The following is a 25,257-nucleotide window of genomic DNA, read 5'->3' as shown; positions in this document are numbered from 1 at the left end:
TAAAATGGAAATCTGCCATTTACAGCACCCCCTACAAGTGTAAGCGGTACTGCAGCTGGATGTCTACACTGGCAATGACTTTTCCATAGAGCCTGACCTAGGAATTTTTGATGTATTTTGAAATGAATTGTTGCAACCCACTCACCAATTTTAATATATAATGCAAGGCTCAGGGATGTGTGAAATGAACTTCCATCAAAGTTGGTTAGCGAAAAATCATTGCACTGCTTCAAAATAGTTGGATTATTATCTGGCTAGAAATGAGATTGGAGGTTTTATAAGGATAAATTCAGGCATAAATCATTGAATAATTTATGCCTCCCAAGCTGCAGTGTCATACACCAGTGTTCAGCTAAAAAAGTGTGGAGACTCAATCATTCAACCTCATTAAGTTGGGGACCAGTAGCAACTCTGGGGCTTTTGACTCTTGACCTTGTGGCTGGAAGTCACTATGTTAATGGAAAAAGTACTGAAAATCTAGGTGTCCATGTACACATCATTAAAACCTACTGCACAGGTACAAAATGCAATCAGAGGCTAATGGAATATGTACTTTATCTCAAAGGGGTTGGAATTCAAAACTGAGGAAGAGCCTTGGTCAGACCCCATCTGGAAAACTACGTTCAGTTTTGGGCAGCGAACTTCAGAAAATATATTTTTGCCTTGGAAAGGGGTACAGTGCAGAATCACCAGAATGATACCAGGACTTAAATAATTGAATTATAAGGACAGGTTGCATAAACTTCGTTTGTATTCCCTTAATTTCAGAAGGGTGAGGGTTATCTAATCGAGGTCTTTAAAATGGTAAAAGGATTCGATAGGGTAGATACAGAGAGACTATTTCCTCTGATGGGTGAATCCAGAACAAGGGGGCAAAATCTTAAAATTAAAGCTAGGCCAGTTAGGAATGAAATCGGGAAGCAGTTTTTCCACACAAAGGGTAATGGAAATCTGGAATTCTCTGCCTCAAAAGGCTGTGGTTGCTGGGTCAATTGAAATTTTCAAGACTGGGATCGATAGATTTTTGTTGGGTAAGGGTATCAAGGGATATGGATAAAGGGGGTAAATGGAGTTGAGGTACAGAACAGCCATAATCCAATTGAATGGCAGAACAGGCTGAAGGCGCTGAATGGCCTATTCCTGTTCCTACTTGTTCGTCGTTGGCTTGTTCTCTCTACACAGATGCGGCCGGACCTGCTGTGATTTCCAGCAAAGAAAATGTTTTTGTCTTTTTTTTGTTTTTCATACAGACCCCAGCATCTGCAACATTTTACCCCTTGTGACCCCACCTCATTGTTCTTTGATGTAATGTTTTCCTGACTGACCTGTTTGGACACCATTCACACCTTTGATTGCTGTGATTATCTCTCTGCCGAGGTGTGTTAAATGGCAGTTGGAAATATTACCTGTAAACATCTGACATGATTCTCTGACTATATAAGCTGTGTCTTTATGCATTTCTCCACTTCACCTGACGAAGGAGCAGCGCTCCGAAAGCTTGTGATTTCAAATAAAACTGTTGGACTATAACCTACTTGTTCGGGGGAGTGGGTGCAGGTGGGGTGAGGGAGAGGGAAAAGCATTTCAAATGCTGTAATATACCTGGATGATGTAATGGCAGCAGAAGGGCTGTGAGAAACATAGAATCATAGAAAAATAGGAGCAGGAGTAGGCCCTTCGAGCCTGCTCCGCCATTCAATATGATCATGGCTGATCCTCTATCTCAATACCATATTCCCGCTCTCTCCCCATACCCCTTGATGCCTTTTGTGTCTAGAAATCTATCTATCTCCTTAAATATATTCAGTGACTTGGCCTCCACAGCCGTCTGTGGTAGAGAATTCCACAGGTTCACCACCCTCTGAGACCAGCTTCATGTATTATGTTGAACACTGAAAGAGACTTCTAGCTCTTAAAATTGGTCGCTTAACAAGTCTTCCCTCCCCCAATGTATAACACCAGCAAAACTGATGATCTGTGTATTGCTGAAGATGCCAGTGCCACAGGGAGACAAGAGAAATGTACAGAGCCAATGAATGTTGTTTAACTTTTAATTTATTGCAGCAAGACTATAAAATGGTAATCTTGTGTTTCTAATTTTTGTTACATGTGATGTGACTGCTTTCATTTTTAGAGACCCCTCCAGGTGCCTTAATTCTGGAATCTCCTTTCACTAACATTCGGGAGGAAGCAAAAAGCCACCCTTTTTCACTGGTAGGTGGCCTGTTCTTTTAAGTAACATCCTATACTATGCATTGCAGAGCAGAGCATGAAATTATAGATTCTCTCTGCCATCGTCAAAATAAATTAAAGGTTACAGCTCAAATTAAAGCCTATCGTACCTCTTGTATGAACACCAATATATATTGAAAGTTCCACTAATTGCTTGGTATTAACATATAGATTTACAGCTGAGATTGTGGTCTAAATTCACAGAAGCTTGTTCCCAACACGCAACAACAACCTGCATTTATATAGCGTCTTTAACTTAGTAAAATGTCCCAAGGCTCTTCACTGAAACTCCATGTTTGAATCCCTCCAATCAGGTTTCCGCCCCTGCCACTGTACTGAAATGGCTCTTGTCAAAGTCACAAATGACATCCTATGTGACTGACAAAGGTAAACTATCCCTCCTCGTCCTTCTCGACCTGTCTGTGGCCTTTGACACGGTTGACCACACCATACTGCTCCAACGTCTCTCCATCGTTCAGCTGGGTGAGACTGCATTCGCCTGGTTCCATTCTTATCTATCTAATCATAGCCAGAGAATCACCTGCAATGGCTTCTCTTCCTGCTCCCGCACCGTTATCTCTGGTGTCCTCCAAGGATCTATCCTTGGCCCCCTTCTATTTCTCATCTAAATGTTGCCCCTTGGTGACAACATCCGATAGCACAGCATCAGTTTACACATGTACGTGGATGACACCCAGCTCTACCTCACCATCACCCCTCTCAACCCCTTCACTGTCTCTAAATTGTCAGACTGCTTGTCCAACATCCAGTACTGGATGAGCAGAAATTTCCTCCAGCGAAATATTAGGAAGACGGAAGCCATTGTTTTCGGTCCCTGCCACAAATGCCGTTCCCTAGCCGCCGATTCCATCCCTCTCCCTGGCAACTGTCTGACTGTTTGCAACCTTGGTGTTATATTTGACCCCGAAATGAGCTTCTGATCACACATACGCGTCATCATGAAAACCGCCTATTTCCACCTCCGGAACATCACTCCTGCATCAGCACATTTGCTGTTGAAACCCTCATCCATGTCTTTGTTACCGCTGGACTTGACTATTCCAACGCACTCCTGGCCGGCCTCCCATGTTCTACCCTCTGTAAACTTGAGGTCATCCAAAACCCTGCTGCCCATGTCCTAACTTACACCAAGCCCCGTTCACCCATCACCCCTGTGCTCACTGACCTATATTGGCTCCTGGTTAAGCAACGCCTCAATTTTAAAATTCTCATCCTTGTTTTCAAATCCCGACATGGCCTCGCCCCTCCCGATCACTGTAATCTCCTCCAGCCCCACAATCCTCCTAGATATCTGCACTCCTGTAATTCTGGCCTCTTGAGTATCCCCGATTTTAATCGCTCCATCATTGGCGGCCGTGCCTTCAGCTGCCAAGGCCCTAATCCCTGGAATTCTTTACTTAAACCTCTCCGCCTTGCTACCTCTCCTTTAAGATGCTCCTTAAAACCTACCTCTTTGACCAAGCTTTTGGTCATCTACCCTAATATCTCCTTATGTGGCTCGGTGTCAAATTTGTCTTATAACGTTCCTGTGAAGCGCCTTGGGACATTTTACTATGTTAAAGGTGCTGTATAAATACAAGTGGCTGTTGTTCACAGGAGTGTTATCAGACAAAATTTGACTCTGAACCACGTAAGGAGATATTATGACAGGTGACCAAAAGCTTGGTCAAAGAGGTAAGTTTTAAGGAGCGACTTAAAGGAGGAGAGAGCAATACGGAGAGGTTCAAGAGCTTGGGGCCTAGGATGCTGAAGGCACAGCCGCCACGGGTGGGGTGAAGAAAATCAGGGATGCAAAAGAGGCCAGACATACAAGGTGACAAATGTCTTGTTCTGAGCAATGCACACCCATGATTATAGAATAAAGAATCTATTGTTTTAACTTGAAATTTTGAATACAGTGCCACTATAGACAAAATTGAACTGTACAGTGTGTATCCAGTCACCTGTGCCACTTAATCACACCATTGCGTTAAGGAAGTGTTTTCTACCAAAATTGCTGTGTAATCCTAAAGACTCACTGGTGTTTGTCAGTCACACCTTTGCTTCAGAACCAGTGCTGAGTGGGTTAATAAAGAGAAGTTGATTAAGCTGCTAAAAATGCATGTGAGATCCTTGGCTTTATAGAGGCATTGAGTACAAAAGCAAGGAATTTCTGCTAAACCATTATAAATCACTGGTTAGGTCTTAGCTGGAATATTGTGTCCAATGTTGTTCAAAGTGGATGGGTTGCACCTCAACAGAGCTGGGACCAATGTCCCCACGGGAAAGTTAACTAGTACTGTAAGGGAGGGTTTAAACTAGTTTGGCAGGGGTTGGGCACTAGGATGAAACATTAGAGAGGAGAAACAAGGTGCACAGAGGACTGGGAGAGACAAATGGCACTAGAGTATAGTTCAGAAATAGGAGGGATCAGGCGGGGGGCAATTGCGAGGCAGTCTAAGATGAGGTTGGAGTGCACGTAGCCTGGTAAATAAGGTTGGTGAGCTGCAGGCACAAGTTGCCACATGGGACTATGATACATTGACAATAACAGAGACCTGACTCAAAGAAAGTGAGGATTGGGAACTCAATATTCCTGGCTACGAGGTATTCAGGAAAGATAGGCAAGGAAAAAAGGAGGGGGTGTGGCAGCATTCATAAAATAAACTATTATAGCACTGGAAAGGGATGATGTAGTTGAGGGGGGCGGGGGGAGCGGGTCAAAGACAGAATCTATTTAGTTAAAATTAAGAAACAGTAGAGAAGCTACTATGCTACTGGATGTATACTATAGGCTACCAAATAGTGGGAAGGAGATCGAGGAGCAAATTACAGAAAAATGCAAGAACTATCGTGATAGTAACAGTGTAATGGGCAGAGCGGGAGGAATTCCTGGAATGTGTACAGAAGTGTGTTTTCAGGCCAATGAGGAAGGAGGCAGTGGATCTAGTTCTGCGGAATGAAGTGGGGCAAATGGAGCATGTTTCAGTAGGGGATCACTTGGGGAACAGTGATCATAATGCCACCAGGTTTAGAATAGTTATGGAAAAGGACAAGGGACAATCAAGTGTAAAAATACTTAACTGGAGGAGGGCTAATTTCAGTGAGTTGAAAAGGGATCTGGCCCAGGTGGATTGGAATCAAAAATTGGTAGGCAAAATAGTAATTGAACAGTGGAAGGCCTTCAAAGAGGAGATGGTTCGGGTACAGAGTAGACACATTCACATGAGGGTGAAAGGATGGGCATCCAAAGCTAGAGCTCCCTGGATGAATAAAGATATAGAAATTAAAATTAAACAGAAAAAGGAGGCTTATGACAAATGTAAGGTTCATAATATAGGAGAAACAAAGTTGAATACAGAAAATTCAGAGGCGATCTTAAAAAAGGGAATAAGAGGGGCAAAGAGAAATTATGGGAATAGATTAACACCTAACATAAAAGGGAACTTGAAAGTTTTTTATAAACAAATAAATAGTAAAAGGGCAGTCAAAGGAAGGGTGGGACTGAAAAGGAGATCATCTTAGCTTTGGCAGAAGACATGGCTGAGGTACTAAACGAGTACTTTGCATCTGTCTTCACTAGAGAAGAAGGATAAACACGGCAATTACAGGTCAGGTGGCGGAGGAACTTTTAGAGACGATAATCTGGGACAAAATTAATTGGCTCTTGGGAAATTATGGGTTCATAAATGAAAGCCAGCATGGATTTGTTGAAGGGAAATCATACTTGACTAACTTGATTGAGTTTTTTGATGAAGTAATGGCGAGGGCTGACGAGGGTAGTGCGATTGATGCTGTGTATATGGACTCCTAAAAGGCAATTGATAAAGTACCACATAACAGACATGTTAACAAAATGAAAGCCCATGGGATTAAAGGAGCAGTGGCAGTGTGGATACAAAATTGGTTAAGGGGCAGAAAGCAGAGAATGGTGGTGAGCGGTTGTTTTTCAGACTGGAGGGAAGTATACAGTGGTGTTCCCCAGGGGTCGATATTAGTACCACTGCTGTTTTTGATATATATTAATGACCTGGACTTGGGTATAAAGGGCATCATTTCAAAGTTTCCAGATGACATGAAACTCAGAAAATGCAGTAAACAACAAAGAGGATAGTAACAAACTTCAGGAGGACATAGACTGCTGAAATGGGCAGACATCTGGCCGATGAAATTTAATACAGAGAAGTGTGAAGTGATGCATTTTGGTAGGAAGAATGAGGAAAAGCAATATAAACTAAATGTTACAATTTTAAAGGGGATGCAGGAGCAGAGAGACCTCGGGGTTATGTACCCATGTCTTTGATGGTGGCAGGACGAGTTGAGAAGGCTGTTATAAAAACTTATGGGGTCCTTGGTTTTATTAATAGAGGCATAGGGCTCGATTTTCCAAGCCCCGAGGAGGCGGGAGTGGTGGGAAAATTGCAGAATCGGGGGACAGGAACCCGTCCCGCCCCCAACCTGCCTCCGTGCCAATGTCCCAGGAGGCGGGGACACGACCTGTGCTGGGAGCCGCGTCCCCGAGGCAGGAAGGGGATTAGTGCCAATTAACTGACTGTTAGCAGGTAGTTAACAGGCAGTTTTTTGCCTAATCCCTATTTTTAGCCCTGAAGTGTGGGCTTCCCGACGGCTCCGAACCACACCAAGTTAGCGAGGCGGACCGCCGGTCTGCAGGGATTGGAGGGGTCGAGATGTCCGTTGTGCAGGTGAGTGATGGGTGCATGTGTGCAGAGGTAAGTTTGTGAGGTAAGTGTAAAGTGTTTTAATAAGTTTTACTTACCTTTACTTTCTCCTGCAGGCTTCCTTCCTTCAGGTCTCAGGAGTCTCTCATCTCACCGGCACAGAAAGCAGAATGGCCGCTGAACTGTCAAAAGCTGCAGCCTCTGCTTTCTGGTCTGGAGAGATCTCTAACTGAGTCTGAGTAGCAGGACAAATTGTCAGTGTTTGACAGCTTCACAGAGCCGTCAAACGCTGATTTTTCATCTGTCAAAAGCCCTTTTGGGTTTTCAGTACGGTAGGTAGAAGGAGCAATTGTGGCTGTGTGAATTGAATGTGAAAATGAGTGTTCTAAAATGAGTAATGTAACATTTCCAACACTTTTAAGAAAGAAACTTTTCATCAGTAATAAGTAATTATGTATGTATGTCCGCATATATTCCTTTACGTATATGTATGTATGTTTTATATTCCTTTACTTATGTGTATGAATGTATAATTTTAATTATGATTTTCCAATAAGTTACTTTCTCTGAAAGTCATAATTAAATACATACATTCATACACATAAGTAAAGGAATATATACATACACGCAAAGGAATATATACAGACATACATACATAATTACTTAAAAGAATATATTACTGATGAAAAGTTTCTTTCTTAAAAATGTTGGAGTCATTTTTACATTTAATAAACACAGCAAATTCAATTCACATAGCCACAATTGATCCTTCTACCTACAGTACTGAAAACCCGTTTTAAAAAACAAAAATAAACTTTAAAACTTACCTCAGCATTTCTTAAAATAACTGTCCTCCCTTTCCCAAACAAAAATATTGCCTTTCAGAAGCTCCACGATAAGAAATATCTTCCTCCGCAGCCTCTGGAGCAACTGTACTCATGCTTTTTTCATGTGTAAGTTGTAAGGACTTGACCTCACTGAAAGCATGAATGAAAGCGGCGAATTTTACTGCGCACGCGCTGCCTGTACAGTCACACGCGTTCTGCCTCTGAACCCCTTCGTTCAGAGGACAGGAAATGCTGGTTTTCCCCGCATGCGCTGTGCATGCTGAAAACCGGCATTTCCTCCGGCCAGACGCGCAAGTACCCCGACCGTACTCGCACGTTTGGAAGGGAATTACTGGGCCAACATTTTACATGTCAATAAAATGAAAAATTTAACAATTGCACGATTTGCCCCCTCGCATCTGCGACTGAGGGTCCAAGGAGGTGCATTGTGCAAGAGGTCATCATCGTACGTATCCTCACACTGTTCCCTTTCGGGAACTGTATGAAGTGGTGGAAGGATTTCTGGCCACGTTAACACTCCTTCCGTGACCATAACCATCTTCATACCAGCCATTAGGGTGGTTAGTCCTATGGCGTGAGGGATTTACGGGCTCCCACAACCCATCTGAGGGGGGGGGCCACCCACACCCGTGGACGCAAGCATCCCGCTGGATGTCCACCCAGAATTTATAGTTGGAGCTCCGACTCCACTTGCCGGGACTTTCTGGAGCGGGGTTCGAAACCCTACTCCTTCTGGCCCAGCGGCGGGGATGCTTACCGCTACGCAAAAGGCCCACTCCGCGCAAAAGGTGACACCCATACGTTTCCTGCGCCTTTTCCCTCCCCGTGACTGGAGCCCTATGCTGCCACTTGAAAGACCAAGCTATCATCTGTCCTTTTTGCGGCGCCTTTGACTTCTCATTACCAATGATGAGCAGGCGCTGCGCCTCCACCTCGTTGAGGAGATTGCTGAGGTCATCATCAGTTCAATTGTGAGTTCTTTTAATGCCGTGAATTGTGCTCATTCCAGCCATTTCACGTTGCTAATCGGATTGGGCCTTTGGCGTAGCGGTAGGATCCCCGCCGCTGGGCCAGACGGGGTAGGGTTTCGAACCCTGCTCCACACAGTCCCAGCAAGTGGAGTCGGAGCTCCGGCTCTAAATTCTGGGTTGACATCCAGCGGGATATTTGCGTCCGTGGGTGTGGGTGGCCCCCCCTCCTTGTATAGCTTGTGGGAGCCCGTAAAACCCTCCCCCTAATGGCTGGTTCAAAGATGGTTACGGTCACGGAATGAGCGTTAATCACGGCCATAAATCCTTCCACCACTTCATACAGTTCTCCAAAGGGAACAGTGTGAAGACACGTATGATGACGACATTGCTAAATAAATAAATGGAATAAAAAAAATTCTTTTAGGGCTTTTAAAAGTCTTTAAATTGCTTTAATTCTGTTTAAAACTACTTCAGATTCTTCAAAATAATGTAAACGTTTTTAAAATTTTATAAAAGTTCACAAAACATTCATAAAATAGCAGATAACTTACTTTCCCTGCAGCTGTGTAACTACAAAGTCCTCTGCAGCTGCTTGGAGAGATTGGGGGCGTGTCCTACTACAATGAGACCTTAAGGGGCGTGTCTCATTTGCACAGCGCGCTCCAGGCTTCGCGCTGGCTGCACTCCTGGGCGGCGTGACGTCAAACGCTGCCCGGGATTCTTCTGTTTCAAAATGGAATTCCAGGCGTCCCTGGAGGTGATCGGCAGGCGCGTCGGGTAAGTGCATATCGGGGGCTTGCACGCGCGGCAAGCCACCGACCCGAATTACTGCCCCATTGTGGAGAAATGTGAAGTTATCCATTTTGGTAGGAAAAATAGAAAAGCAGAGTATTTTTTAAATGGTGAGAGATTGAGAAATGTTGGTGTTCAGAGGGACCTGTACACAAAACACTGAAAGTTAACACGCAGGTATAGCAAGCAATTAAGAAAGCAAATGGTATGTTGGCCTTTATTACAAGAGGATTTGAGTATAAGAGTAAATACGTCTTACTGCAATTATATAAGGCCCTGGTGAGACCACACCTGGAGTATTGTGTACAGTTTTGGTCTCCTTACCTAAGGAAGGATATACTTGCCTTTAGAGGGAGTGCAACGAAAGTTCACCAGACTGATTTGTGGGATGAGGGGATTGTCCTAATGAGGAGCGATTGAGTAGACTCGGCCTATATTCTCTAGAGTTTAGAAGAATGAGAGGCGACCTCATTGAAACATATAAAATTCTTAAGGGGCTTGACAGTGTAGATGCTGGGAGGATGTTTCCCCTGGCTAGGGAGCTTAGAACTAGGGGTCACAGTCTCAGAATAAGGGGTCGGCCAATTAGGACTGTGATGAAGAGAAATTTCTTCACTCATAAAGGGTTGTGAATTTTTGGAATTCTCTCTCCAAGAGAGCTGTGGATGCCCAGTCGTTGAGTATATTTAAGTCAGAGATCAATAGATTCTTTGATGCTAAGGGATATGGGCATAGGGCGGAAAGGTGGAGTTGAGGTAGAAGATCAGCCATGATCTTATTGAATGGCGGAGCAGGCTCGAGAGGCCGAATGGCCTACTCCTGCTCCTATTTCTTATTTTATGTTCTTATATTTTCGCCGTGTCCGGGAGGAGCCATTGGGACAATCCAGAGTGGGAACCCCTGCTTATTTCCACTCACATGAACGTTGAAGCCAATGGTAGAGTTCCTACCACCACACAGATCAGATAAGCTTGCTCACCCTACACTGGGAATTGGACCTGGGACCTCTTGTACTGTTCAATTACACGGTCATTACCAGCTGTATTTTAGGAAAATTAATGCTTGATGTTACTTTCAGACATTTTTGGGGTTTATTTTGTAATCTGTTCTGACCAGTGTGATTCTAGTAAGAGACTTTTGACCTGAGGATCGTACAAATTTACTGTACATATCGGCAATAATATTGCAAGGACGATCCTGCTGGTAGTAAAATTGCCACCCTCCCCAACACATATATGTGCACAATGAAGAGTCTTTTTTTTTAATTCTCTGTCAGGGTGTGGGCATCGCTAACAAGGCTTACATTTATTCCCCATCCCTAGAAGTCCTGAAAATGTGGGCTTTTCTTCAACTGAGTGGCTTGCTGGGCCATTTCAGAGGGCAATTAAGAGTCAAGCACATTGGTGTGGGACCGGAGTCGCGTATAGACCAGACTGGGTAAGGACGGCAGGTTTCCTTCCCTAAAGGACATTAGTTGAACCAGTTGGGATATTGCGACAATCCGACAGCTTAATGGTCACTTTTACTGATACCAGCTTTTTTATTTATTCTGAATTCAAATTCTCAAACTGCCTTGGTGGGATTTGAACTTATGTTCTCTGGATTATTAGTCCAGGCCTCGGGAATACTGGTCCAGTAGCATAATCGCTACACAACAGTACCTGAGATTAATTTGGAACGTAATAATAAATTGTTGTGCATTCTTATCTGCTTTCATGTTGGATGTGAGAGAGTTTCATTCATCGCTGTGAAATGGCCGTTTTTATTGCAGTAGATTTGGAGTGAAAATGAGTGCTATTTATGTAATCTCATGTCTAGGGAACATCACTAACAAGACAGGTCTGATTTCAGTCTGCCTCATGAAAAGGGGTTAATTGGTGCCATTCCATTTTTTTCTCTTCCCATATCCGTGGGGATGAAGGGTCAACTCTGCATGTGTTTCAGAGCAACGTATGGATCTTGTGGTTCAGAGGATACCTTATTGAGATTGGACAGGTGCATTGAGGGGTGCAGTTCCAGGAGTGGTTTGCATTTCTCTAACTGCTGAGATTCAGGTGCACAAGACATTAAAAGCGGCACCTCAGTGGATAAAGTCATTAAAAAAACTAATGGAATACTGGGTTTTTTGAAAAAAGGTATATAATGTAAAAGTCAAGTCTTAATGTATAAAACCATAGTAAGATCTCAGTTGTAGTACTGTGTGTAGTTTTGGGCTCCATATTATAGGAAGGATGTTGAGGCAGTAGAGAGGGCACAGCGCACATTCACAAGGGTACTGTCTGGTATGAGGATATATGAAAACAGATGAGATTGTGGGGCAATTTGATCGAGGTGTTTAAAATTTTGAAGGGATCGGATAGAATCAGACTGTTTCCAGTGGTTCAGCGCATAGAACAAGAGGACATTGATGTAAGAGATTTGGACAGAGAACAGAAGAAACATTTTTTCCACAGCTGGTGAAGCTGTGGAAAGCACATGTGGAATGTTGGTGATTGAAGCAGAAACCATGTTAACATTTAGGAATAAGTTAGATAGGTGGTTGAAAGAAAGGGATGTAGGAACTCAGTGGGCACATGGGATTAGGACTGCTGCTCATGTGGAAGACAAACACCAACACGGCCTGGATAGGCCGAACGGCCTGTTTCTGTCTTGTGTTTCTACGTAATTCTACGGCCAACTACTGTATTAATTCGGATTTAATTTAGATTGTTATGACAAAATGTAACTGTTTGATGCAAATAGAACACACCATAGTTTCAATCAAGGCAGATAAAATCAATGCTTGTACTGTGGATGTAATTTAGGATTAATCTCTTCTAATTGCTATCTACTTGCTGTTAATAATTTCAATTAAATAGTGTTAAGTGGAATTATCAACTGGTTGCTACAATGCAAGTTTGTGATTGGCTGGCCCACCAATCATGGAGTAATTTGTAGATAATTCAACAAAGTGAGAAATACAATTAGCCAAGGCTGAGAGTATTAATATGTAATGAATGCCTCCTTTCTCAAAGGACCTGTGTTTTGATGGTAACTAGAAAGAACAGCTGACCCACTGGTCTAGACAACAGTATCAGAAAGGATATATTTGCTGTGGAGTGGGTACAGTGCAGATTCATCAGAATGATACTGGGGCATAGAGGGTTAAATTATGAGGACAGGCTGGATAAATGTGGCTTGTATTCCCTTGAGGTTAGAAGATTGAGGGGTGATCTGATCAAGGTGTTTAAAATGTTAAAAGGATTCGATAGGGTAGATATAGAGAAACTATTTCCTCTGGTGGGGGAATCAGGAATGAGGGGACATAATCTTAAAATTAGAGCTGGGCCATTTAGGAGAGAAATCAGGAAGCTGATTTTCACATGAAGGGTAGCAGAAATCTGGAATTCTCTGCCCCAAAAGGCTGTGGATGCTGGGTCAATTTGAGCTTTTAAGACTGAGATCGATAGATTTTTTGTTAGGTAAGAGTATCGAGGGATATGGAGCTAAGATGGGTAAATGGAGTTGAGGTACAGATCATCCATGATCTAATTGATCACTGAGGGTCTGATTGGCCTACTAGTGTTCCTATGTATCTTCCTCCTAATTGCTCTCTCTTATACATACTGGTGTTACTCACAAATAGTATGAGTTTTTGTGCACTGTAGTGATGTCTAGCATGAACCCCATTCATTCTGAGCAAGCATAGCACAACCAGGGTGGGTGATGGGCTGGTTTACTGGCACTGCCACAAAAGACTCAGTTCTAATCCTTCAGCACCAGGTGTGTCCACAATGCATAGTTGTTAGAGGGGGAAGAATTGGACACAATACTCCAGTTGAGGCCAAACCAGTGTTTTATAAAAGTTCATCATAACTTCCTTGCTTTTGTACTCTATGCCTCTATTTATGAAGCCCAGTATCCTGTATGCTTTTTAACCGCTTTCTCAACCTGCTCTGCCACCTTCAATGATTTGTGCACATATACCCCCAGGTCTCTCTGTTCATGCACCCCCTTTAGGATTGTACCCTTTAGTTTATATTGCCTCTCCTCGTTCTTCCTACCAAAATGTATCACTTCGCACTTTTCTGCGTTAAATGCCATCTGCTACGTGTCCACCCATTTCACCAGCTTCTCTCTGTCCTCTTGAAGTCTATCACTATCCTCCTCACTGTTCACTATACCTTCAAGCTTAGTGTCGTCTGCAAATTTTAAAATTGTGCCCTTGTCTCCCAAGTCCAAGTCATTAATATATATCAAGAAAAGCAGTGGTCCCAGTACCGACCCCTGGGGAACACCATTGTATACCTTCCTCCAGTCCGAAAAAAAAACATTCACCACTACTCTCTATTTCCTGTCACTTAACCAATTTCGTATCCATGCTGCCACTGTCCCTTTTATTCCATGGGCTTCAACTTTGCTTGTAAGCCTATTATGTGGCACTTTATCAAACGCCTTTTGGAAGTCCATATACACCACGTCAGCTGCATTGCCCTCATCAACCCTCTCTGTTACCTCATCAAAAAACTTGATCAAGTTAGTTAAACACGATTTGCCTTTAACAAATAGTGCTGGCTTTCCTTAATTAATCCACACTTGTCCAAGTGACTGTTAACTTTGTCCCTGATTATCGTTTCCAAAAGCTTCCCCACTACTGAGGTTAAACTGACTGGGCTATAGTTGCTGGGTTTATCCTTGCACCCTTTTTTGAACAAGGGTGTAACATTTGCAATTCTCCGGTCCTCTGGTACCACCCCCATATCTAAGGAGGATTGGAAGATTATGGTGAGTACCTCCACGATTTCCTCCTTAATCTCCCTCAGCATCCTAGGATGCATCCCATCTGGTCCTGGTGACTTATCAACTTTAAGTTCAGACAGCCTTTCTAGTACCTCCTCTATCAATTTTTATCTCATCCAGTAACTCCACTACCTCCTTTTTCACTATGACTTTGGCAGCATCTTCTTCCTTGGTGAAGACAGATGCAAAGTACTCATTTAGTACCACAGCGATGCCCTCTGCCTCCATGTGTAGGTCTCCTTTTTGGTCCCTAATCGGCCCCACCCCTCCTCTTACTACCAGTTTATTATTTATAAGCCTATAGAGCACTTTTGAATTTTCTTTTATGTTAGCTGCCAATCTATTTTCATACTCTCTCTTTGTCCCTCTTATTTTCTTTCTCACTTCCGCTCTGAACTTTCTATATTCAGCCTGATTCTCATTTGTATTCTCAACCTGACATCTGTCATACATGCCCTTTTTCTGCTTCATCTTATTCTCTATCTCTTTCGTCATCCAGGGAGCTCTGGTTTTAGTTGCCCTACCTTTCCCCCTCGTGGGAATGTACCTCAACTGTACCTGAACCAACTCCTCTTTAAAGGCAACCCATTGTTCGATTACAGTTTTGCCTGCCAATCTTTGATTCCAATTTACCCAGGCCAGATCTGTTCTCAACCCACTGAAATTGGTCTTCCTCCAATTAAGTATTTTTACTCTAGATTGGTCCCTGTCCTTTTTCATAGCTAATCTAAACCTTATGATACCATGATCACTGTTCCCTAAATGTTTCCCTACTGACACTTGCTCCACTTGACCCACCTCATTCCCCAGAACCAGATCCAGCAATGCCTCCTTCCTCGTTGGGCCGGAAATGTACTGATCAAGAAAGTTCTCCTGAACACACTTTAGAAATTCTTCCCCCTCTCTGCCCTTTACACTGTTATTAGCCCAGTGTTAGGGTGACCTTGAGCTTCCGGTCGCTTATCACTTTAATTCTCTGCTCCATTCCCACTCTAACCTCTCTGTTCTCAGCCTCTTACACTGTTCCAACGAAGCTCAACGTAAGCTCGAGGAACAGCACCTCATCTTTCGATTTGGCACTTTACAGCCTTCTGGACTCAACATTGAGTTCAACAATTTCAGACCATAACCTCTGCCCCTATTTTTTCAGGCAGCAGGTGTTGATGATTCTGCCGTCCCCATTTGCAGTGTTTAACCACTCCTGCCTTCCACCCTAGCACAGACCGGCCCTTTTGTTCTTTCCTCCCCTCCCCCCTTTCCCCGCCTCTGCACCTGCTTCAAATCTGTTACATCTCTAACATTTTACAGTTCTGACGAAGGGTCACAGACCTGAAACGTTAACTCTGTTTTCTCTCTTCACGGATGCTGCCTGACCTGCATTTTCTGTTATTTCAGATTTCCAGCATCTGCAGTATTTTGCTATTGTATATTAGGATAATTGAGGTCCCCTGTTTTTACTACTCTATAGTTCTTGCACCTCTCTGTAATTTCCCTGCAAATTTGCTCTATATCTTTTCCACCAGTTGGTGGCCTATAGAATATACCTAGTAATGTAATGGCACCTCTATTATTTCTTAACTCTAACCAAATAGATTCTGTCCTTGACCCATCCAGGACATCCTCTCTCTCCAGCACTGTAACCTTCTCCTTAATCAATACTGCCACCCCACCTCCTTTCTTTCCTTCCCTATCTTTCCTGAACACCATATATCCAAGAATATTTAAAACCCAATCCTGCCCTTGTTTGAGCCAGGTCTCCGTTATCGCCATATTCCCATGTGGTTATTTGCACCTGCACCATGCTTCGTTCATTTACACACATGCACTGTAAACCAGTCTTAGACCTCCTTGTATTCTCTCTTAATCTGACCCCACCTAATACCTTACCATTTCTTACTCTAGTGCAATCTGTCTTGCCCCATCCTTTGTGCACTTTGTTTTTCCTTTCTAATGCTACATCCTGGTGCCCATCCACCTGCCAAATTAGTTTAAACCCTCCCCAACAACACTAGCAACCGCGCCTCCCCCCAGCGAGGATATTGGCCCCGGCTCTGTTGAGGTGCAACCCGTCCGGCCAGTACAGGTCCCACCTCCCCAGAACCGTTCCAATGTCCCAGGAATCTGAAGCCCTCTCTCCTGCACCATCTTTCCAGTCATGCATTCATCTGCTCCATCCTCCTATTTCTATATTCACTACCTCGTGGCACAGGGAATAATCCAGAGATTATTACCTTTTTGAGGTCCTGCTTTTTAATCTCTTTCCTAGCTCCCTAAAATCTGCCTGCAGGACCTTATCCCTTTTTCTACCTATGTCGTTGGTACCGATATGGACCACGACCTCTGGCTGTTCACTCTCCCCCCTCAGACTGTTCTGCAGCCGCTTAGTGACATCTTTGACCCTGGCACCAGGGAGGCAACACACCATCCTAGAATTATGTCTGCGGCCACAGAAACGCCTGTCTGTTCCCCTAACTATCGAATCTCCTACCACTACCGTGGTGCAGTGGACTTGGCTCTGGCTGTACTCCCCAGAGGAACTGTCGTCCTCACCACTATTCAGTACTGAATACTGGTCGGAGAGCGAGATGCACTCGGGACTCCTGCACTACCTGCCTGATCCTTCCTGTCTGTCTGACGGTCACTCCTTCCCTCTCTGCCTGCACACTCTTAAGCTGCGGGGTGACCACCTCCTGAAACATGATATTCACGTAGCTCTCAGCCTCACGGATGCACCGCAGTGATGCTAGCTGCTCCTCAAGCTCTGAAAACTGGCGCTCGAGCTCCTCCACACGTGGTTGTCCAGGACACAGGAAGCATTCTGGATTTCCCACATGGCACAGGATGTGCATTCCGCGGGACTCGGTGTCCTGCCATGCCTCTATTTATTCGACTATTAACTAACTTACAGAAATAAACTTAAAACTAAGAGTCTTAAAAGTCGGGCCTACCTTTATCTCCGGCCGCTTCTCTCGCTCTCTTAGTTAAAGTCTTTATTCACACGATTATCTATAGTTATGTTAACTAGTTTATCTAATTAAGTTAAAGAGAATAAAATGCTAATACCCACCAATCACCTACCTACAGTCCTGTGACGTCACTCCTTGATTTTGCTGTTCATTTGGAACTCGTCGGATTTGTATCTGCTGCCGACTCCTTCCAGGTCCACACCAGCCAATGCCTTGGGTTGTCCTCCTTGGGACAAGCTGGGGGAAGCCTACCAGTGCTTTGTCCTGGTTGGCAGTGCAGTTTGAACTGGCTAGAATCCAGTAATAACCATGTGCAACTTGAAGGCCCCTAAATGTTGGCTGTTGTCAATCTGCCCTGAAGCTCTCTGGCCTTGGGTAAGTTGATGTGCTCCTACTGGAAAAGTGTATGCACTCTGTTTGGCAAATAGCATCTCTATCTTTGTGCATTTCTTTGTATTTTGGCTTGGAGGCCCTTGCACAAGGTGCTGAGTTTCCATGCATCAGATACCTTGCTGACCAAATAAAAGTGCACCAAAAAATTCCCCAAATTGCTGAGCTATCTCTTAGGAGGCTAATACTCCCAGCCTGGGACTTTACTAACCTTCTCTAACCTTTTCCAGTTCTGACGGAGGGTCCCCGACTTGAAACGTTGACTCTGCTTGATGCTGCCTGACCTGCTGAGTGTTTCCAGCATTTTCTGTTGTTATTTCTGGGACTTTACTACATGGCTTAACTGTTTAATAGCTCCAGGGTTCAGCAAACTGTGATGGCAGCTGCTGTTAAAAAATTTACAATCCGAAAACTGTATGTGGGAGGAGAACAGCTTTTGCCTTTAAAGCACTAGAATTGTGTTTTTTTTCTTTGATTGACAGCAGGACCAGCCATTTGCAGAGCCTGTCACAATATCCTGTCTAAGTCCTGCCCCACCAATTTGAGCACGAGCTAGATTCTGGGTGTTGTAGTTCAGCCGCACGGTGCATTCTAGACTGCGGTTCATCAGAGTGATGTTGGTGCATTTTGGGAGTCTTGTTACCTGGTTTGGCCTCTGACTCAGAAGCAGAACACAACTTGGGCCTGTGGATTGAAATATTATTGCAGAGGTTTCACACACAGGAAAGAGAGCTCTAGGAGTACGGTTAATCGTTGTGTTGTAAATTATTGAATGCTTATTCTGACGGAATGTTATTTTTAGTACTATATCCTCAGGGCACTGAGAAAGCAAGATGATGGCTGGTAGTGTTTCCAAATATATTTTGAGCAGTTCCATTGTGATGGGCCTTCAATAACCACAAAACTAGAAGTTATAGACTTAAACAAGTTGGCTTTTAATCACTAAGATCAGAGCTAACATCTCAACACGCCGACTGGTTCACAGGAATGAGTCATACAGATCCTGGGATCTTTATGTAAGAGAAGTCAGGGGCGGAGCCAAGAGCCAAGACCTGGAACCTCCCAGGTTAGTCGGGAAAGAGGAAGTGAAACTATACACAGTGGGGGAGGGTAATATACATGAGTACAAAACGAATACAGGATCAAGACAAACAAATTTCATTACATTCACCCCTTCTATAGATTTAGTCCATCGGGGTGATGTTTCTTAAAAGTTGGTATAAGTGAGTCTGTCAGGAGGTTTTGCAGTTCTCAGTGATCGGCGCAAAGCCGGTTGGGGTGCCTCTAGGGGAGTAGATTCTGGTTCCTCCGCTGTCCGGGCCTCCGCAGTGTCTTCCAGGTTATCTGCAGTGTCCTCCAGGTTAAAGTTGGGTATTGATACCTCTGGGCGTCCTGTCTCTTTGTAGTGTAGGTCTTCATCGGGTAGTCTCTCATCGTTCTCTCCGCTCCCCGAGGGAGCGAGGTCTTTTATGGAAACAGTGTCCTCTCGCCCGTCAGAGTATTCAATATAGGCGTACTGAGGGTTTGCATGGAGGAGCTGTACCTTTTCCACAAGGGGGTCCGTTTTATGGCCTCTCGTGTGCTTCCGCAATAGTACTGTCCCCGGAGACGTCAGCCACGCGGGTAGAGATATGCCCGAGGTGGATTTCCGGGGGAAAACTAACATCTTTTCGTGAGGGGTAGCGTTAGTGGCAGTACATAACAGAGACCTTATGGAGTGGAGCACGTCTGGGAGGACTTCCTGCCAGCGGGAGGTCGGAAGACCTTTTGACTTTAAGGCTAACGTGACAGCCTTCCAAACAGTAGCATTCTCCCTTTCCACTTGCCCATTACCCCGGGGGTTGTAGCTAGTGGTTCTGCTAGTGGCTATCCCCTTCGAGAGCAAGAACTGGCGCAGCTCGTCACTCATGAATGACGTCCCCCTATCGCTGTGTATGTAGTTCGGCATGCCAAACATGCAGAATAGATTACAGAGACACTTGATGACCGTGGCACTGGTCATGTCTGGGCAGGGAATGGCGAAGGGGAAGCGGGAATATTCATCAATGATATTGAGGAAGTATACGTTACGGTCGGCAGAGGGAAGGGGTCCCTTGAAGTCCAGACTTAGGCGCTCGAATGGCCGTGTGGCTTTGATAAGGTGTGCACGGTCAGGCCTATAGAAACGAGGCTTGCATTCCGCACAGATGCGGCAGGCTCTGGTCATTGCCCTGACCTCCTCGATGGAGTGGGGCAGATTGCGGGACTTTATAAAATGGTATAGTCAGGTGACCCCTGGGTGACAGAGGTCGTTGTGGAGACCCTGTAATTTGTCCGTATGAATGCTGGCACACATTCCCCGCGATAGGGCGTCTGGGGGTTCATTAAGGGCTCCCGGCCTGTACATAATATCATAGTCGAACGTGGATAGTTCGATCCTCCACCTGAGTATTTTGTCATTCTTGATTTTCCCCCTTTGTTTGTTATTAAACATGAAAGCCACCGACCGCTGGTCGGTGAGCAGGGTGAAACGTTTGCCGGCTAGGTAGTGTCTCCAGTGCCGCACTGCCTCCACTATAGCCTGTGCCTCCTTCTCGACAGAAGAGTGCCTGATTTCAGGTCCCTGAAGGGTTCGGGAGAAGAAGGCCACAGGTCTCCCAGCTTGATTGAGGGTCGCAGCTAAGGCAAAGTCTGACGCATCGCTTTCGACTTGAAAGGGAATGCATTCGTCCACTGCACACACTGCAGCTCTTTCAATGTCCTGTTTAATACTGGTGAAAGCCTCCCGAGCTTCAGCTGATAGTGGGAAGGACGTCGATTTAATGAGGGGTCGGGCCTTATCGGAGTAATTGGGCACCCATTGGGCATAATACGAAAAAATCCCAGGCACCTTTTTAAAGCTTTGGGATTGTGTGGCAGGGGCAGTTCCTTTAGGGGGCGTAATCGGTCAGGGTCCGGTCCAATTACCCCATCTTCCACCACACAGCCGAGGATACAGAGACGGGTTGTGTTGAAGACACATTTGTCTTCGTTGTAGGTTAGATTCAGCTTTAGGGCAGTTTTTTTAAATCTCACAAGATTTAGATCGTGGTCTTGCTGGTTGTGCCCGCAGATAGTGACATTGTCCAGATAGGGGTAGGTAGCTTGTAGTTTATTCTCGTCAACCATGCGGTCCATCTCACGTTGGAAGACCGAGACCCCATTTGTTACCCCGAAGGGCACTCTGAGAAAATGGTAGAGGCGCCCGTTCGCCTCGAAGGCGGTGTATGGGCGGTCCTCCGTTCTAATGGGGAGCTGGTGATACGCGGATTTGAGGTCGATAGTCGAGAAGACTCGGTATTGCGCAATCTGGTTGACCATTTCTGATATGCGGGGTAAAGGGTAGGCGTCCAGCTGGGTATAAATATTAACAGTCTGGCTGTAGTCAATTACCATCCGTTTCTTTTCGCTATTTTTAACTATGACTACTTGGGCACACCACGGGCTGGTACTGCATTCAATAATGCCTTCCCGCAGGAGTCTGTCCACTTCCGCCTTGATAAAGTGTCTGTCTTCCAGACTGTACCGTCTACTTTTGGTCGCTATGGGCCTACAGTTCGGAGCGAGATTAGTGAATAAAGAGGGCGGGCTGATTTTTAAGGTTGATAGGCCACAGACTGTGAGTGGCGGCTGGGACCCGCCATATGCTAGCGTGACACTTTCGTGGTGGCACTGGAAGTCCAGGCCCAAGATTACATTAACACAGAGTTCTGGCATCATGAGGAGTTTAAAATCCTTGTAGTCCGTGCCTTTTACAGTCAGTGTTACCACACAGTAGCCCAAAATGTCCGAAGTGTGGGGCTTAGCAGCCATAGCAATTCTGCTCCGTGTAGGGGTTACCGTTAATGAGTGTCGCCGTACCAGGCTAGGGTGGATAAAACTCTCGGTACTCCCACAGTCAATTAAACATTTCGTTAAATTCCTGTTTACCTGTATGTCCATCATGGATTTTGTCAACGGGTGTGGCCTGGATTGATCCACCGTGATCGAAGCCACTGTTGGGCCCTGGGCGGCCGTTGAGTCGGGAAAAGATGGCGGATCCCAAGATGGCAGCCCGCACAGCACGCACGAGGCGGTGACGGAGTTGGAAATCAGATTCCCCCTGCAGACTTTGCTAAAATGCCCCTTTTCTTACATTTGAAGCATGTAGCGTCCTTCGCTGGGCATCGTTGTCTGGGGTGCTTGGCCTGGCCGCAGAAGTAGCATTTCGGGCCTCGAGACACTGCCGCTGTAGTAGGACTCCTGGGTGAACTTCTGTGTGGGGACTCTGGCGGCGTAGAGCTGGTCTGAGACCTGGATGGGGAAGATGGCTGATTCCAAGATGGCGGCCCCCTCGGCACGCACGAGGCGGTGAGGGCCGCATGGCCGGAAGAATAAGAGTCAGAGTTTCTCTGGGCCACGTCCAGTGATCGCGCAGTGGCCACTGCCTTTTTTAAGTCCAGGACCTCCTTCTCCAGCAGTCTCTGCTGGATATAATTCGATTTGAGGCCCGTGATGAAGGAATCGCGGACCAATTCGTCAGAGTACGCGTTGGCCGTCACGGCCTTGCAGTTACAGTCCCGGACCAGGTCCTTTAGGCCCTGTAAGAAATCGTCCATTGATTCCTCTGGTCGCTGCCTGCGTGTAGCCAGCAGATGTCTGGCGTACACTTCGTTTACCGGCCTCTGGTATTGGGCCTTCAGGATAGTGATGGCCTCCGTGTAAGAGGTGGCGTCCTGGATGAACGAATAAATCCAATGACTTACGCGAGTAGTCAGTAGACTCAGTTTATCTACCTCGCTAGCGGATGAGGCCCCCGCGAAGAGTTCGAAGCATTTGAGCCAGTGTCCAAATTGATTTGATGCTTCAGCAGAATGTGGATCCAAGTCCAGATGCCCTGGTTTTAGGAGTCGATCCATCCTAGTATTCTTTAGTGATTAAAATTGATGGGCCTTCAATAACCACAAAACTAGAAGTTATAGACTTAAACAAGTTGGCTTTTAATCACTAAGATCAGAGCTAACATCTCAACACGCTGACTGGTTCACAGGAATGAGTCACACAGATCCTGGGATCTTTATGTAAGAGAAGTCAGGGGCGGAGCCAAGAGCCAAGACCTGGAACCTCCCAGGTTAGTCGGGAAAGAGGAAGTGAAACTGTACACAGTGGGGGAGGGTAATATACATGAGTGCAAAACGAATACAGGATCAAGACAAACAGATTTCATTACACATTGGTTCCCCTTCTCCTGGGAAGTTATTTGTTGGTAGCTTTTTTTTGTTATTGGCTTTTGATTGGAAGCTTTTTCACTGTTTGCTCGTTCTTCATCGGTCGTTTTCCTACCTTCTTGCTGCTTAAGCTTTCCTAGCTTACCATTCAGTTGAGTGATTCGTTGACAATTGTATGAGTACGACGTGTGAGTATGACATTTGAGCCAATCAGGTAAGCATTACAGACGCTTTGCAAGCTTGTGATGCTGTAAGTGGGATGAATAATTTTCCATGCAACACAGATACGCATGAGAGGCAACATTTTTAATTGTGCAGATAGATAATTTGGGCACAAGTCTGTGTCCATAAGGGAGCCACACTGACAACAATCCTGAATCCAACCCCTTGCAGGAGCCAGCGTTTCAGAGGTGGGTTAATAATTCCCCACTGGAAGTGCAGTTCATGGGTCCAAGACAGGCTCGCAAACAAAAACAACTTTCTTATTTTTGTGAGCAGGTTAAACAGTAATGGTCTCTCTGCCTTGTCCTTTCAAGCTCCCAGCCTGATCTTGGTTTTCTCCATCATGTCTGGTCATCACCTAGCTCTTTCAGCTCTGATCTGCTTCTGTCCCTGCAGTCTACAGACTTTGGTTCAGCTTAAAAACATAGCTACATGCATGTTGCTGCCATTATTATTTTACCGCAGTAAAAAGTGCTCCTTCGACCACCTCTATATAGGGTTTCCAAATCTAGTTGGATGTATTTCGGGAGGGATCATCACATGACCTTCCACCCCCAATCCCTCCCGCCCTTGTGCTCCTACCATTGGTCGTCTGACATGTCTATCCTCGCCCAGCACCGCCTTCCCACGCCAACAGATTCCTCGCCACCCGATTGGATGATTCTTGACTGTCCATTAAACAGCCTTTTTCCTTTCTCCAATATTTGAATAACTAATAAAAGTGTTCAAAGAAAATGAAAAGGAAACACACTTTTTTTAATGCTCCTATGATTTTTTTTTTCCCCTCCCGGTTTGCTTGCAGTAGTGTTGGGGAGATTGATCTTTAATTCAATGGCCTTCAGCCGTCTAGGTTCTAAGCTCTGGAATTCCCCCCTAAACCCCTCTACCTCTCTCCTTTTAAGATGCTCCTTAAAACCTACCTCTTTGACCAAGCTTTTGGTCACCTGTCCTAATATCTCTATGTGGCTCGATGTCAAATTTTGTCTGATATCGCTCCTGTGAAGCGCCTTGGAACGTTTTACTATGTTAGAGGCCCTATATAAATGCAAGTTGTTGTAACTACTGGAGACTCCAGGGCAATCATGACGGGTTGGCAACTCTACAATATTATTTCACAGGGATTCTAAAATTTACTTAACTCGTGGAAAAGTCCAGTAATCAATCCTCAATTTGTGTTTTGGTTAATAGTCATCTAAAAATATTAGAGACATGAACCAACATTCAGGAGCAGTTAGCTGTGAGCCTTTTCAGTCCTCTTCAGAAAGGATCACCTTGAACCATGTGTTAGTAGCTGTAATGAATGATTCAGTAGGTTCTATTCTGCAGTCGAGGTCCCATTAGCTAATGAAAGTGCTTCGCTGCCTCCTGCTTTAATTAGCCGTCTACCTCTCCATTCCGCCATGAATCCTGCATGATCACTGTAACTTCATTTGAAGTATTCATTTAATGATAAAATATTTAAACTATTCAGGTTTCCTTGTTATCTTTCAAATGGCAACAGATGGCAGCTACTATTTATTTCAACTATGAAGCTAGGACTCTAATCTTTGTGGAGCAGCAGATGTATTTCTGTACAGTTTCAAAAAATAGCATCAAAATTTGCCTTTGATCATGTGGCTAAAATGCGATGTCTGTAATCTTCACTGTGATTGTGCCCTATTTCCACTCCCGTAACATCGCCCGTCTCTGCCCTTGCCTCAGCTTATCCGCTGCTGAAACCCTCATCCATGCCTTTGTTACCTTTAGACTTGACTATTCCAACGCGCTCCTGGCTGGCCTCCCACATTCTACCCTACGTAAACTTGAGGTCATCCAACACTCAGCTGCCCGTGTCCTAACTCGCACCAAGTCCCGTTCGCCCATCACCCCTGTGCTCACTGACCTAAATTGGCTCCCGGTTAAGCAACGCCTCGATTTCAAAATTCCCATCCTTCTTTTCAAATCCCTTCATGGCTTCGCCCCTCCCTATCTCTGTAATCTCCTTCAGCCCCACAATTCCCTGAGATATCTGCACTCCTCTAATTCTGCCCTCTTGAGCATCCCTGATTATAATCACTAAACCATTGTTGCCTAGGCCCTAAGCTCTGGAATTCCCTGCCTAAACCTCTCCGCCTCGCTACCTCCCTTTCCTCTTTTAAGACGCTTCTTAAAAC

General features: G+C 45.0%; 1 protein-coding gene across 5 annotated transcripts in view; it reads left to right on the top strand.

Annotated features, from left to right (window-relative positions):
* abhd12 (abhydrolase domain containing 12, lysophospholipase) overlaps positions 1 to 25,257 on the top strand; it is a 130,333-nt gene that overhangs the window by 77,222 nt on the left and 27,854 nt on the right. For all 5 annotated transcript variants that reach the window (XM_085981890.1, XM_085981892.1, XM_085981893.1 and 2 more), the window contains one exon: positions 2,135 to 2,214. In XM_085981890.1, the coding sequence (XP_085838016.1) occupies positions 2,135 to 2,214 (80 nt within the window). The remainder of the gene's footprint in view (positions 1 to 2,134; positions 2,215 to 25,257) is intronic.

This window comes from Somniosus microcephalus, chromosome 3 (assembly GCF_052327205.1).
Source record: "Somniosus microcephalus isolate GS21.2 chromosome 3, FLI_Smic_1.0, whole genome shotgun sequence".
NCBI classification, from domain to species: Eukaryota; Metazoa; Chordata; class Chondrichthyes; order Squaliformes; family Somniosidae; genus Somniosus; species Somniosus microcephalus.
This window is presented reverse-complemented; position numbering and strand designations above follow the sequence as displayed.